Source organism: Phlebotomus papatasi, chromosome 2 (assembly GCF_024763615.1).
Source record: "Phlebotomus papatasi isolate M1 chromosome 2, Ppap_2.1, whole genome shotgun sequence".
NCBI classification, from domain to species: Eukaryota; Metazoa; Arthropoda; class Insecta; order Diptera; family Psychodidae; genus Phlebotomus; species Phlebotomus papatasi.
This window is the reverse complement of record NC_077223.1, coordinates 59261920-59278610: the sequence shown is the minus strand read 5'-3', so window position 1 is coordinate 59278610 and position 16691 is coordinate 59261920. Positions and strand designations below refer to the sequence as shown.

At 37.3% G+C, this 16691-nt stretch overlaps 1 protein-coding gene across 1 annotated transcript; it reads left to right on the top strand.

The window, feature by feature from the left end:
* Positions 1-18: 18 nt before the first annotated feature.
* LOC129801928 (RINT1-like protein) lies at positions 19-10235 on the top strand. The gene is made up of 7 exons (XM_055847408.1): positions 19-272; positions 332-889; positions 949-1364; positions 1422-1504; positions 1572-1737; positions 7060-7680; positions 9947-10235. The coding sequence occupies exons 1-7, from the start codon at positions 141-143 to the stop codon at positions 10128-10130; spliced, it is 2160 nt and encodes a 719-aa protein (XP_055703383.1). The 5' UTR covers positions 19-140; the 3' UTR covers positions 10131-10235.
* Positions 10236-16691: the final 6456 nt, after the last annotated feature.

Genomic DNA, 16691 nt, shown 5'->3' with positions numbered 1-16691 from the left:
AAATTTTTTCTACAGGAGAGATTGTCCGTTGTTGTCAAAGATATGTCCAACGGATTTCCTCGGAGAAGTCAATCGTTTGTTGTAATGTTGGTGCTCTCATGAAATCTTTATTTTTTCCCTAATTTCTGAAGAAAATCCCCATGATGAAGACTCCAGAGGAGAGAATAATAGAGCGAATTAACAAAGAGATCGGTAGTGATATTAAAAATCTTCATAAATCTGAGTGTTTAGTGAGAGAATATGAAGAAAGTCTCAGAGACATCCGGGCAAAGGTAATTCCTCCACGTTTCACAATTTTACCCAGGAAATCATCCTCAATATCGACTTTTAGCTCTCCCTGGAGGATCCTTCAGTGAGTTCAGTGATAAAAACAACCCTCACAGATGCAGAGAATGTTTCAGATAAAGTCGAGAGGCAGATTGAGAAGGTGGAAAAATTCACTGAATCACTGAGTGAAAAACTCGATTTCCGGACGTCGATTGTGACCGGAATAGGGGATAATTTGGCAAAGATCAGAGATCTTGAGCATCTAATAGAATACTTCAAGATCCTAAGAGATATTCAGGACATCAGTCAAGAGCTGAAGGCTTCTGTAGGCGGAAGAGATGAAGCAAAGATTGTTGGCTTCTACCTGGCACTCTGTGGAGAGAAAGAGTCCTGCAACAGTGTTATCGGGAGACTCCAACATGTCGAAGCGCCCCATTTGAAGACATTTGCCAATCAGACGGCCAGCTACTGGCATGACATCCTCCTGGAGAAGTTCTCCAAGGACTTTGAGAGCCTTCTGAAAACCATTCGATGGCCCTACCTCGGTCATGCTTCAGAAGTTCTCAATCCCTCGAAAGATTCCATGAACAAATTAACCATTCTAGCTGAGTATTTATTCCTGGTAAAGTCTACAATTTGTCTTGTCCTTTTCCACCCTTAAAAAAATCTCTTTTGTGGCAGATAAAACCTCCTGGAGATCCCAGTTCAGAACACATTGTCCTCTCTCCAGGAGTCACTTGTCCACCCATCAGTCATCCCACACAGCTCCTCATCAAACCCTTCAGGCAGCGATTTCAGTTCCATTTCACCGGAAATAAACAGACAAATCGCCTTGATAAGCCCGAATGGTACTTCACGCAGATCATCAATTGGGCTAAAGACAATCACATCTTTGTGGGCGAGAACTTTCAAGTTTCCGCATCCAGGGCAGGTCTGGCGGATTTCAATGTGCGTCTGGAATTTGTGAGAGGACTCGTGCAGCTGGCAATGGAGAAACTCTGTGAAGAGATTGAACAAATAGCTCAGGATGAACATTTATTTGCGCATCTTCTCGATGAAGTTCTCTCCTTTGAGCAAGATCTCAAGGAAAGTCTCAAGTAAGGAACTTTTAGATCCCTATTTCAAGCCCAATTTTCAGTAAAATCTTCTTCCAGCTACCCAAATGCCTTCCCAAGTGCAATTTCTGTACTGACTCAGGCTCAGTACATCGTCAAGTGGCTGAATATTGAAAGAGGATGTAAGTGAGACAAAAACTTTTTCTTTTTTCAAATTGAGCATAGAATAATTTTAAATGTTAATCGCAGTTACCACGAATAAAATGGATGCAATAATGACGGGAGAATCTCCGTGGGAGTTTATTGAGCCGTCGAACTTTGAGGAACTAAAAATTCCAAAATGCGCCGATCAGTTCCTTCACCTCCTGGACGCTATTCGAGAACGGTACAGGAATCTCCCGCAGCCAGGGCATCAGTAAGTAAAAATATCATATTTCATTTGATTAAACAATTTCACCTAGTGTAATCATCACAAGATTTCAAATCCTCTGATTCGGCTGAAACTTTGCAAAAGGGTTATTCGAACACCCCCTGACCATCCTGCATCCTGAATTTTTACATATTACACGGTAAAAACTTTTGGACACTGACCAAAATATTGGAACAAATTTTTTTGCAATCAATTTGTACCTAGAGAAGATATTTGTTTGTTCCAAAAAGTTTTCTTTATAGTTTTGTTATGAAATGCAGTTACAATTTTGTTAGAGTTTTCTTTTGGAACCGTTTTGATACAGTGGAATGTCTACAAATTTGAGTTGATTTCGTTTGATACAAATTTGTTCCCGAAATTTGGAACAGAATTTTTTTGCACTCGGCTGTTTTGTTCCCACTGTCCGGAACAAATTGGTACATATTTTTTATAACAATATTATTCCTACATCTGTAACATATTTGTTCCAAAAATTTTCGATGTCCGTGGACTAGGTAATTTTTGGAACGAAATTATTACTCATATGGGGAATCTTTTTGTTCCCAGTGTCCGGAACAAATCCGTGTAAGTGATTTCGTCTTACAGTTAAGGCCTATACTTCAGTCGAGATGGATTTCGGTGGCGAAAGTTCATAAGGAACATCAAAAAGAATCAACTTAAAAGTGTTTTATACAGACGCGTGCATGACGAAATCATATGCGAGTGCTGGCAGCAAGAGGGGAAGGGAATTTCGAATAAAAAAAGTGAAACCATGTAGCACGAAAATTGCCACAGATTTGGTGTCCTCTTCACTTCGGTGACGGGTGACTGAGTGTGAGAGGAGGGATACGCTTTAATACTAGACGAGCTATTTATTGGAACAAATTCATTACTAATATTGGGTATCTTTTTGTTCCTCCTAGAAGGTACAAATTTGTTCCAAAAATTTTCGGTGTCCGTAAACGAGCTACATTTTGGAACAAATTCGTTACTAATATTGGGTATCTTTTTGTTCCTCCTAGAATGTACAAATTTGTTCCAAAAATTTTCGGTGTCCGTAAACGAGCTACATTTTGGAACAAATTCGTTACTAATATTGGGTATCTTTTTGTTCCTCCTAGAATGTACAAATTTGTTCCAAAAACTATGGTGTCCGTGGACGAGCTACATTTTGGAACAAATTCGTTACTAATATTGGGTATCTTTTTGAGTCTCATAAAATGAACAAGATTATGCCAAAAATTATGGTGTCCGTGGACGAGCTAATTTTTGGAACAAATACGTGCCGAAATTTTTTACCGTGTACAGTAGGACCTCGATAGAATCAACTAATTCTTTCCAAGCCTGTTGACTATTGGATTAGTTGACTCAATCGGAGTCGGAAAAGTCAATTAGAATGTGAAATCAATTAGAATGGGGGTAAATGTTCTAATTCAAAACCATTTCCAGATGCTTTAACTGTGACAGAAAATTCATCATATTAAGTTAATATTTTTCTGGAGAAAATTATATAAATTTGTTCCTTAACTCTTCTAGAATGCCACTGTTTAGTGAGAATTCTTTAAATATAATCTGAAAACTTCTTAAATACAAGAAAAATACGCGAGTGTAAAATGCTTCTATTGGAAACATATTAATCCAAATAGAGACAAGGGATAGTTTCTAATTGGAGACAAACAGTGTAAGTGAAACCGCGACGAAAGGCTTCCAAAACCTTGTTGAGTTGCTCCTGAGTGCAAGATTTGTTCTTATTCCTGGTCTTTTCTCCTTTCCCATCTAAAACAATAAGAAAATCTCTCCAAAAAAAATCATATTTCCGGTGTTTCCTATTGAAGCATTTGCAGACACTTCAGAAAAACCCTTTTTGTTCACGAAATAGGTAATTATTTCACTTATTAGCCAGAAATATGACATAATTGTTAAACAAAAAAAATTAACAACAGTCACTTTATTGTGTTTTTCATTGGAAAACATGGTCGATCGATGAAAAATTCGATGTCCAAAAGGTACACTTTTAATTTTTCTCAGAAATTAACAAATTAAAATTTGTGAATATGAATGGATTTTCGCTTTATTTGGAGTAAAATTAGCTAAATAATGAACCTTTGGTATAGAAAATATATAAATATAATAATTTAGTACTGTATTTATCATGAAAACAATAATGTTTCCATTTAGATTATCGAAAAATTTCCATTTGGAGCAGGTTTTGAATTAGCTTAATTTACCCTATTCACTTACAAATTAATGATGGTTCAAAATTCCTTACATTGTGATCATAGGTTTAATCAAAAAATCTTAGAACAAAAGAACTTTCAATCAAAACGCTTAAAATCACGAATAGAAAATTATTTTGATGAAAAATGATTACACGGTTAACATATAAATTTTATCATAATTCTGCCATGTACTTACATAAATATTATTCTTGTGTTAAAAACGTTACATTGATACGCCAAAACACTGATTTTATTATCGATGAAATCATAATAAAATCATATAATATTGTTAAATCAATAATAAAGGAAAGTTGACTCTATCGGAGTCCCTAGAGTAAAAAAAAATAGCTGTTGACTATTGGAGATTGACTCTATCAAGGGTTGACTCTATCGAGGTCCCACTTTATATTCATAAAATATCATGTCCTCCTTTCGCGCTCAAACTTTGCAAAAATCTGTTTTAGCATTTTCCTGATTAAGATATGGGAGGCTAAATAAGTTTCCACTCCGTCCGTCTGGACGCTGTTTGAGGCTTAATAACTCCCAAAGCTCCCAAACTAAGATATCGATTTGCGGTTTTTGGAAAACGTTATTGCATCGAATTAGCGATCAAAAAATCTAATTTTCATAAGTAAGGCCCTATGGCACGGATCGCTCTGAAATTTTAATATGTTGTGACTGTGACTGCACTTTATAGTGATTAAACAAAAATGGGAGGCAAAGCGTCCTAGTTCTTGAACTCGCGACAGATGCTCAAAAGTGCTTTCGCCTCGTTTACCGTTTACCGGTTCTCAACCGATTCATAAATTACTCTAAAAATCGCCCAAAAGAGTTTAGGAGCATTTAAAGCATTTGATTTTAAAATAAAAATTACTTAACGGATAATAACCGGTTCATTACTGGTTAATAACCGATTGGAACTGGTTCAGATTTGTCAGAAATTTCAAGACCTTTCCAACAAGCCCAAACATGACTCCATTCGGTTGAGATATATCCTGTCTGTCGAAGGATAAAATCTTTAAAAAAAACAGTGATGAGCCTAGATAAGCTTATGGTAGCTGAGATTTTTTACAGGAGAACTCGAAATGCGGGGTGCTTACAACTCGGAATACGTGAAAATCCGATTGTGAGTTGAATTTTTGGGGCTAAGAATTGCGTCGAGTAAACTGTTCTCAGCAGTCGAAATGGATGAAATTGGTTCGACGCGATTCTTTGCCCCCAACATTCAACTCACAATCGAATTTTGACAGATTCCGAGTTGAAAGCACCCCAAGTTGCTCGAATTTCTAGGTCACCTGTAAAGAATCTCAGCTACCATAAAAGCTTATCTAGGCTTATCACTGGTCATTTTCTATTTTAAATAGTTTGAGTGCGGAAGGCTAAACAAAGAAAAAAAGTTCATTGAAATCGGGTAATAAACATATTAGATTAGTCCGGTCCATATGGATATATGTAGTAAGGTTCGGGGTACAGTGGGTTTGGGTAGGGACCGATGGGTTCAACCACTGGAAAGCTGTCGATTTTAGATACAATATACTAAAATTTCATCGAAATCTCTTCATAAACATCGAAAATGCAGTCTGGTCAAGACATTTTTGATTATAGCTCGGGTCAGGGAATATCGAGAGAGGAGTGCGACCCACTGTTGGAAAGATCTCGACCTCAGCTGCAACATACTAAAAGTTAAAGAAAAATCATCGTCTAGTTTTCGAAATATTTGAAATAGAAATTTCGAAAATCAATTTTTCGATTATTCGTACCTTCGATTAAATCATACGAAATTGGGGTATCATAAGATTTGTAGTACACCGCCAAAGCTTTTCCAAAACACCAAAATTTCTCAAATTCCGATAATCAGAACCGGAGATATGGCACTTTGAAAATTAAATTTTTAACCCCTTCTAGCTCGAGTCAGGGGGATCGGGGGACTGAAGTTTTTTTTTATCGAGTGCGTTTAGTCGAGACGGACGGACGGACGGACGGGACGTCCACGAGAATCGATTTTTATGGCGCTGGCACAGCTTTTAGATCAGGAAAATTTCATAAAGTCAAAGTCATATCCCTTTTTTTCTTTAAAGCTTTGCGTGTGTCTATCCTACTCTTTGGCACTCTTCTTCTTCTTTCGAACATCGCATCAGATTAAATTTAATTCAATCCAATTTTGAGACCGAAAAAGTAGGATAGACTTATGCAAATCTTTTGAGAGAGAAGAGGACGCGAATTTTAATTTTTTGAAATTTTACCGATCTCGAAGGTGTGTCGAAGGTATTAGGAATGATTTTACAGTATTTTAGAATAAGGACAAAATATCTGCCTGGGTAATCTCGAAAACATGCCCAAAAATGAAAAAAAATCACACGATGTTTTTGATCAATCCCATGAAAACATGGTTTTGATGGGAAGGGGAGCGGTGGGGGAAAGTGAGAAGGATGTTAATGATCCCAGGGTCGACTTATAGGGGTGGGGTCCGCCGCATGTCCCAAGTCTCTGTCTCAAACCGTTTGGGCTCTAGCCGTGGTAACGGCCGCAGGGACAGACGCACAGACCGACAAACACTGTGAATACCATTTCTCAGAAATCTTCTGAAACGCGAAGATGTAAAATTTTGTAGGGTTGAAAAAATCGAGGGGTTATAATTATAATATACTGTGCTTTCTCTGTAGAGTTCAAGCAGTAAATTTCACCACTAGTGGCGCTGCGATAGCGTCAAAATTCAAACTCATTTTTCTTAAAAACTCCATTGTGAAAGTTGATCAAATTTTAGAGTGTTGTAGCCTAGGCTATGAAGTCTCTGAAAAGTGGCGTGGTTTTGCTGTGGTTATAATAGAACCGGAGATATGAGGGGTCAAATTTCACGAAATTCAAAAAATCATATCTCCGGTTCTATTTGACCGATTTTGGCTAGTGAAATGCGCAAGTGAAAGCTATCATAAAATGCTACAACTTTCTAGAATCTCGCTAGATTTAGATCTAGTAGTAGATCAATTGACTTCAGTGGACCAACTCTAGGGACGCCTAGCAAAATTTATTGTAACAAAATTCAAAAGTATAAGCTTTATACTCAACTCTTAACTCTTAAGTTTACCCAAAATCAATGATCTTTCTGTAGATTGCAATTCCTGCAACTTCAGTTGGAACTGATAGACAATTTCCGGCGGCGTCTCGTTCAATTGCACAACACAAACATTGGATTCACTAAAATCCTCAATGCCGTCAACTACCTCACCTCAGTTTTGCGCGAATGGGGCGAGAATGTTCACTACCTACATCTCCATGCTGCCCTTGTGGGGCCCGATGCTCCAGAAATTAATTCGGTATTTGAGAAACCAGTTGAAGAATTAGAACACTGGCAGCGAAAGCTGGTTAAGGAACTTGCTGGAAAAGTAGTGGATGATATTAAGGCAAAATCCATGCCGTATCGGCATGATTTGTGGGTCACCATGCCAGAGCAGAATGCCAAGGAACCCTTTATTCTCAGTATCACAGCCGGTGAGATGTTTCAGATTATGATGCAGTGTCTGCATAATCTCGAAATGGATCTTTCGGCAAATATCTTTGGAATTGTACTGAGATTGATTGCCAATCAGTTAGATGACTTTTTCCTGGACAGTATGATAATGAATACGAAGTTTTCAGTGGGCGGAGCAGCTCAGTTTCAATTTGACATGACACGCAATCTCTTTCCACTCTTTGGGCAGTATATCAGAAAGCCAGAACTTCAATTCAAAAGGTATTAGTGATTTTGGTGTCTTTATCTTTTGCTTTTTAAATGTCACACTTTTCAGACAGGGGTAGTGTTTGACTTACTGACCAAGATCCGCCTCCTATTAGGTTGAAAGTAGTGAAATTTTGTCCTTTTAGAAGTTCAATCTTAATAAAGATTGAAGTTCTTCAAATATTTATAAAATTATCATTTTTTTTGTACTGTTTAACTATTTATTTCTGTTGAATAACTTCCAGTATAAAAATGATTTTTTGGCCACGCCTCCTAAAAGTGCTATCAATATTCTTTAATTATGTTTCACTGAGTTTTTTAAAGTCCTACAAATTTAGAAGTCGGATTTACCCACATTCCTATAAATGGATCACAACGGTGCCGGTCAAAATCCTGAACACCAAAATTCCGAATAACCAAAATCCTGAAAGCCAAAATCCCGTGAACCAAAATCCCGAATAGCCAAAATCCTGAAATACAAAATCCCGAAAGTCAAAATCCCGTAAAACCAAATCCCGAAAAACTTAGGTCTCGAATAGCCAAAATTCCGAATTGCCAAAATCCCGAAAGCCAAAATCCCGTAAACTAAAATCCCGAAAGCCAAAATCCCGAAAGTCAAAATCTTGAAAAACAAAATCCCGAAAAGGCCAGAATTCCGAATAGCCAAAATCCCGAAAGTCAAAATCCCGCAAAACCAAATCCCGAAAAACTTAGTTCTCCAATAGCCAAAATCCCGATTAACCAAATTTGCGAAAGCCAAAATCCCGAAAGTCAAAATCCCGTAAAACCAAATCCCGAAAAACTTAGGTCTCGAATAGCCAAAATCCCGAATTGCCAAAATCCCGAAAGCCAAAATCCCGTAAACTAAAATCCCGAAAGCCAAAATCCCGAAAGTCAAAATCTTGGAAAACAAAATCCTGAAAAGGCCAGAATTCCGAATAGCCAAAATCCCGAAAGTCAAAATCCCGCAAAACCAAATCCCGAAAAACTTAGGTCTCCAATAGCCAAAATCCCGAATAACCAAATTTCCGAAAGCCAAAATCCCGAAAGTTAAAATTCCGCAAAACCAAATCCCGAAAAACTTAGGTCTCCAATAGCCAAAATTCCGAATAGCCAAAATTCCGTAAACCAAAATCCCGAAAGCCAAAATCCTGAAAGTTAAAATTCCGAATAAGCCAAAATCTCGAATAGCTAAAATTCCGAAAGTTAAAATACCTAAGGGGTCAAAATCCTGAAAGCCAAAATCCCGAATAGCCAAAATCCCAAAAGCCAAAATCCCGAATAGCCAAAATTCCAAAAGTCAAAATCCCGAATAGCCAAATTCCCGTAAACCAAAATTCCGAAAAAGCCAAAATCCCGAAAGTCTAAATCCCTAAAAACAAAATTCCGAAAAAGCCAGTATCTCGAAAGCCAAAATCCTGAAAGGGACAAAATTATAGGAAGGGTGTCAGAGGGTAATGTGTAGAATAATTTTACAAAACACAGAAAATTTCTCTTTGCCCCCAACAAGCGTGAGTACAATCGTGCGAGTAGCTATGATACTTTTAAAAATTCAGAATTTTGGCTTTTCTGTATTTTAGCGAATTTGGCGTTGTGGCTTTTTAGGATTTTGAACCATTCTGGATTTTAGCCAAGCTTTCTGAATTTTGGTGTTTGGGATTTTGGCGTTCGGTATTTTAGCTTTCGGGATTGTAGCTCTTGGGATTGTAGTTGTGTTCGTTATGTGCTCATTTTCCAGTGATATAGTGAGTGAATGCCAGATATTACAAATTCAGAAGTGGGATAGTCGGATGCTTCCATGCTCATATCCCACTTGTGACCAGTGAAAAATAATTGCAGTTCTCATTGTGTAATTACAGTGATAAACTTATTATACTCTCTATGTGCAAAGATTCCAGTGACATAGTGAGTATCAATCGCCAAAGATAGTTCACTGTGATTGTGTTGAAAGTTTAATGGCCCCTGCATTTCCCCATTTTCCTTTTCAAACTTGGGATAGTTTTTATGTTGTCACCATTATGGCTTACTTCTTATATAGTTTTACACTAACTTGCTTTTAAATATGATCTGAAATGGGGGCGTGACTTATTTTTAAGGAACTATTTATCACTTATCTGGAAAGCTAAAAAAAATTTAATATGTTTTTTTTGTGGAATTTATTCAACAAGTCGAGTACTACTTCCTTGAATGGTGTGGTATTTATAGAAAGCTACACTATTGTGATAGAAGCCCTTTGTAACTTCCCTTGTTTTGGATGTTAATTAAAGTCTTTTTTGTATAGTGTTGCTGACTCATGCATTTTGCTGAATTTACCTAGAGGATCAGCTATCCTTCTGCATGAAACTTTGAGGGATTCCAGTGACTTAGAGTCCCATAGGAAATCCCTGAGGGAGGTCAAGGTAGGGAATTTGATGCCACCTGTTGCTTTGGATGTACTGGAACGCAGGACAGATATTTGCTTCTGAGAAAATTCCGATGATTTCGCGGGACGCTTTCTGGTAATTGGGTTCAATTTTTTTAGAGATGAATTTTCAGTAAATTATTTGCTTTAATTAAATTTTGACGACAAAGAGTTTGTTGTTATTGTTAAAATATTAATTGGAAAATTTAATGAATTTTTCTGACATGTTACACTGAAATGGTAAAGATGGAAAGATATAATGCGTAGTGCCATTTATTCCCTTAATAGCCATGTGACAATTTTTTTTAAATATTTGACGAACGCAGGTAAGAATTTAAGTTAACACAGTGAATGAGTAAGTAGGATTGATGAGTTCACCGTCGTGAGTGGCAGATTAGCTGATCGACGCAAAGCAGGGATGAAATGATAACTTTAGCTCTCGTTAGTATCGATTCGATACTATCGAATCTCTAGTATAAGATCCAAATGATGAGATGAAATGAGTGTCGGCTCTTCTCGCATTGTCGACTCGTTATTGTGACACTTTGGGACAGTGCAACATAACCTCACTAGTTGCTTATTTTGATTTGCAAACAAAGTTTTTCGAATGATTTTAGTGATTTTAATTAAAAAACTGAGTGACTGAGGGACTACAACTTTCATTTTGGACGAGGACTACTAAATTCCTGTTAGCCTCTGGTGTTTTACAGTTCACAAAGAGGACCAGAAGATTCGAAGGAAGCAGACAAAACTGTAGTCACCTTCGATAACTTATTAGCTTTTGAGCTCCTGTTTGTGGAGTTTAATTTCACCATAAGGAATCCATTAAAAAAACTCCTAGTCTACTTTGTGTACAGTCTCAAACGATGCAACTTCAATCACTTTAGTAGCTGCTTCCACTCATAAGCATTTCCCCGTCCGTGTAGTAATTGAATATAATTAATAGAATAAAATATTTCGCATTCAATTTGGCCAATATTATTTCCATGTTACACCGTGTTTTACGATGGGCACAGAATAAATACTATTTATATTCGCGAAACTCGAGAAACCCACTTTTTGCATCGAGAAACCCAAGAATTGCATCGCGAAACTCGAGAAACCCAAAAATTGCATCGCGAAACTCGAGAAACCAAAAAATTGCATCGCGAAACCCGAGAAACCCAAGAATTGCATCGCGAAACCCGAGAAACCCAGTGTCTGCATCGCGAAACCCGAGAAACCCAATTTCTGCATCGCGAAACCCGAGTAACCCAATTTCTGCATCGCTAAACCCGAGAAACCCAATTTCTGCATCGCGAAACCCGAGTAACCCAATTTCTGCATCGCTAAACCCGAGAAACCCAATTTCTGCATCGCGAAACCCGAGAAACCAGAAACCCTTGTCAGAAAAAATGGGAATGAGTTACCCCTTGGAGAAACCCATGTATTTTCTTTTGAAAACCCACGAGGAACGTGAGCAACCCATATCTTTTAGGGAACCGGAAACTCGAGCCACTTTACTTGCTTGTGAATTACACCTTGCTTTCTACCTTCGTCCTATTGTTGTAAAGCAAGTAAAATGCCACAATATTGATATGCACACTCTCTGCAGACGCTTATGAAGCGAAAAAATACACGCGCTGCAGAGAGTGTGCATAATCAGCAGATCTGTCCAACAAAAGAATGCCCTATGGCTAATGTATGATGAAGAAATAAAGTTAGTTGTTTTTAGAAGTTATTCCGGTGCAGTTCTCTCTCATCGTCGTTTTCCTACCAAAGAATCGAAGTGCCACCCAATAGTCCACAAAACTTCAACATTTTGGCGCAGCCGGCACACCTTTCTTGTGTTTTAAAGAAAAAAAGATTGTGAGATCCCGTGAAAGGAAAAGAACTGTAACATAACTTCACAACTCAGTGTCCGTGTGCGGAAAAAAAAAACAAATAAAAATTTCTGTGTGTTTAAACATACAACGAATAAACATCTCTGTGAGGACGAAAAACGCAGAAATTAGGCTTCAAAAATCAACGCACCATCCCCAGCGGAAAGCAATCTTCAAAAATCTTCAGAAACCAACGCATCATCCCCAGCAGAAATTGGTCATCAAAAATCTTCAGAAACCAACGCATCATCCCCAGCAGAAATTGGTCATCTAAAATCTTCAAAAACCAACGCATCATCCCCAGCAGAAATTGGTCATCTAAAATCTTCAAAAATCAACGCACCATCCCCAGCGGAAAGTAGTCTTCAAAAATCTTCAGAAACCAACGCATCATCCCCAGCAGAAATTAGTCTTAAAAAATCTTCAAGAATCAGCGCACCATCCCGAGTTCAAATTTTTCCTCACAAATCTTCCAGGAAAATATGAGGTACTGTGACCATTTGTGATTAACCCTGTGAAGCGGTTTTCCTATTGAATCGACAAAAAACAATGTTATTTTAATTAAAAAAAAAAAAAAGAAATTCTGGTAAAATTGTAAAAAAGTGGTATCCAAATTTCGTGACAAAAAATCAAATCAAGTATCAAATTTTGCATAATAATTTATGTCGAAAAATAGCGTAAACGAATGTGCGGAAAATTTACCACGTCGTGCAGTTTCTCTAAATACATTGAACCTTGAGAGTGAATCAGTGGTTCTCAATCCACTAAACCCTGACACTTTCCTTACGATATCTTCTGATTCAGATTTTGATTGTGATATTAAAATTGAAAAACCCACTATTAAAAAAATGACACAATCAAATGTATCACAGGCAAATACTTTTGATTTGGGGACTGCTGTTCGAGTGATCCCTGAATTTGACGGTAAAAATGATTTGAGTCAATATGTCAGAGCTGTAGAATTGATGCGTGGTACAATGGTATCAGAAAGTGACAGAACACAATTAATGCAAATTGCCCTCCTAAAACTAAAAGATCAGGCCTATAACTACGTAAAATATGGAAATTATTTATCCTGGACCACGTTAAAACGAGACTTGGAAAAACAATTCGGTGTTAATAAAACGGTTTCTCAAGTTTCAGCAGAAATTTTTTCTCTTTGTCAAAAGAAAGATGAGGATGTGGATGCATATTCAATGCGTTGCAAAAAACTTTTATCAGAATTTAATGAGCTTAGCATTCGAGAAAATAATTGGAGTGAGACTGATTCTCAAGCTATTAAAGCAATCACGGAGATGAATTCAAAAAGGGCATTAGATGCTTTCGTGGCGGGTTTAAAATCGCCTCTAAAAACGTACATAAAATCGTGTCGCCATAAAGAATTACATGAAGCTATAAGGGATGCCAAAGAAGAAGAGGCTAAATTGCAAGCAGAGAATTTGCGTCTCAATCAATCTGGCAATAAGCCCCAAAATAATTCAAATTCGAAATCCTCAAATAAAAATTCGGTTGTTTGCAACTATTGTAAAAAATCAAACCACAAAATTACCGAGTGCCGAAAAAGACCAAATTACTGTGCTCATTGCAAAAAGAGCGGACACTCATTTTCAGATTGTCGTTCCCGACACAAATCACGTAACAATCTAAACGGCTCTCAAACTTCAAGTTCTTCTAATAGTGGTGCTCAAGAAGCATCATCTTCATCATCCGGCAATTCAAATTCCGGTAATTTAAACTCGAATCGAGCCACCGGGGGCACGACGGTTCAGGCTCGAAATCTGCGACAGTAAAGTGCTATAAATTCAGAAATGATCGTTCTGCACCGATTGCAAAATTAAAAACAATCCTTCTACTATGCAATGTTACTAAAGAGTTAAAATCGCGATTTCTTATCGATACGGGAGCTGAAGTATCTTTGATTCATCTCAATCAGCTTCAGGACGATGCCTTAATCGATACGGCGAATAAAATCTCAATTAGTGGTATTGCTAAAAACCCCTTTTGCACCATTGGTACAGTGGATGCAAATATCACGATCAGCCCCTCATTCGAAATCAAACATACTTTCCATGTATTACCTGATACGCAACCTGAATTATCATTTGCCGTATTAGGATCTGACTTTTTGGAACAGTATACTTGTCATATTGACTATGAACACAATTGCATGATTTTTCCTTCAAAGAAAATATCAATTCAGTTTGATTTCTCACGATCGCCATTCTTTAATACAACAAGCTTCATTCATTACATTAAATTAAAAGAGCGATCGGAATCTTATATAAAAGTTTTGAATATTCACAGGGTTGATAAATTAATTGAAGGCGGAGAGATTAATCCTGGCGTGTACCTTGGCAATGTAATTGCTCATAAAGATGAAAATTACTGCACTATTCCAATTATCAATGCGAATTCTTCCGAAGTTGAACTCAAAAATGTGAGTCTAAAATCACATTCCCTTGAAAATTTCGAACTTTATAATTTAACACAAGATTCGGCTTCTAATACTAGTTGCAGTAAAAAACGAGCGCAAAAAATATTAGAGTCCACAAGCCTCTCGCATCTAAATATAGAGGAATTATCAGCTCTGACCAATTTGATCCACAAATATTCTGACATTTTTCATTTGGAAGGGGAACCCTTAGGTTTTACCAAGGCAGTTACTCATGAAATCCCTACAGATCCTCCGAATGCGTCTCCCATTTTTGTTCGACCCTACCGTTTGCCACAACAACAAAAAACCGAAGTGGACAAACAAGTGAGCAAGATGTTACAAGATAACATTATAACATCTAGCAGTAGTCCATGGAATTTCCCTTTATTGGTAGTAGACAAAAAATCTTCGGATAATACAAAGAAATTTAGGATCTGTGTAGATTTCCGAAAACTCAATGACATAACTGTCAAAGATTCCTTCCCATTACCTCTGATTGAGGACATCCTTGATCAGTTAGGTCATAGTCGATATTTTTCGACTCTTGATTTAACAAGTGGATACCATCAAATCGCAATGGATGAAGCAGATCGATTGAAGACTGCATTCAGCACCCCTACGGGTCATTTCGAATTTCTTAGAATGCCATTCGGGCTCAAAGGAGCCCCCTCAACCTTCCAGAGATTAATGAATCAGATGTTAACAGGATTGCAAGGTATCAAATGCTTCGTTTATCTAGATGACATTTGTATTCATTCAAAAAATTTAAATGAGCATCTGGAAAGACTTGTTGAAGTTTTTGACAGACTTAGGTCGTTTAATCTAAAATTAAATTCAGCCAAATGTAACTTCATGCGTAAGGAAGTCACGTACCTAGGGCATGTGATCACAGACAAAGGTTATTCTCCAGATCCTAACAATGTAAAAGCGATACAAGATTTTCCAACGCCTAAAAATATCAAGCAAATCCAATCTTTTCTGGGAGTTTGCAATTTCTATCGTAAATTCATCAAAGGCTTTTCAAAAATTGCATCACCTTTGAATGCCCTTTTGCGGAAGGATGCGACTTTTCATTGGAATGAAGCATGCGAACAAGCTTTCAAGGACCTAAAAAATTGCATTTTATCCCCACCTATCTTAAAGTATCCGGAATTCGAAAAACCCTTTATTCTCACTACAGATAGTAGTGGAACTGCCATAGGAGCTGTTTTAAGTCAACCCCATTCTATAAATGGGTGCACGGAAAATCTACCGTGTAGTTTTGCCAGTCGTACACTTAATGGTGCCGAGCAAAGATATTCAACCACTGAAAGAGAATTTTTAGCGGTTTTTTGGGCGATTAAAAACTTTAGACCATATTTATATGGTCGCAAATTTACGGTAGAAACCGATCACCGCCCATTACTCGGTATTTTAAAAACCAAGGATCTGTCATCGAGGTTGATGAACTGGAGTCTAAAGCTTGCTGAATACGATTTTACTATTGTATATAGGCCAGGGAAAACAATTTCTCATGCTGATGGACTTTCCAGAGCATTTAATCAAGTTGTTACACGATCCAAATCAAAAAAGATCGATCTTGAGAATAAGAAGACAGAGGATTCGTCCGTGGACGAAGCTGTATCCAATCAGGACCTTTCTTATACCAAAGCGACTGAACACCAATCAGATGCTCTAACTAAAATTCAAGGAAACGCATTTTATAATTCATTCATTCACTATCATTCACTTTGCCTTCCTAGTCCTGATAATATAACAGAAACAAGAAGCTCTTTAAGCGATATCTCAGAAAAGTCTCATAAAGATGTGGTTACCGTTCTTCTAATGGCTAGTATGGACATGTCAATCACACTTTATGGAGATAAACTTATAAACTTGCTAAAGGACCGTTTACAAAAAGCTCAAATTGGAGATATTTTTCTCTTAAAAGATCCTGACCATGTCAAAATCCAATATTTGGTTGTATTCCAACCGCTAACAACGCAAAGTCCTGATTTTCTAAACAACCTTAGAAACGTGAGAACGTTTTGCCGAGATAATTATATATCTGAAATAAATCTAAATATTGCGCAGATAGCACCAAAAAGTCTACACGAACCTATTGAACGATCAATGATTAATTTTGTGTTTTTCGCATATGACATTAAAATTAATATATTCAAAAATAAAGTTTGCCGCCTCCGAAAGATTGATGACATTCAAAAAGTGATTGAAGCTTTTCACAAAAGCTCAACGGGAGGTCATCAAGGAATTAATAAAACTTATGAGAGGATTAAAAACGAATACGTTTGGCATAATATGTACAGACATATTGTCCAATTCGTGAACA

What these genes read in the sequence shown, in the direction of transcription:
- LOC129801928 (XM_055847408.1), top strand. Translation starts at nt 141, where the DNA reads ATGATGAAGACTCCAGAGGAGAGAATAATAGAGCGAATTAACAAAGAG. An exon ending in GCTGAATATTGAAAGAGGAT is followed by an intron (nt 1,505 to 1,571) that starts GTAAGTGAGACA and finishes TGTTAATCGCAG; the next exon opens with TTACCACGAATAAAATGGAT. An exon ending in CCAGAACTTCAATTCAAAAG is followed by an intron (nt 7,681 to 9,946) that starts GTATTAGTGATT and finishes TTTTTTGTATAG; the next exon opens with TGTTGCTGACTCATGCATTT.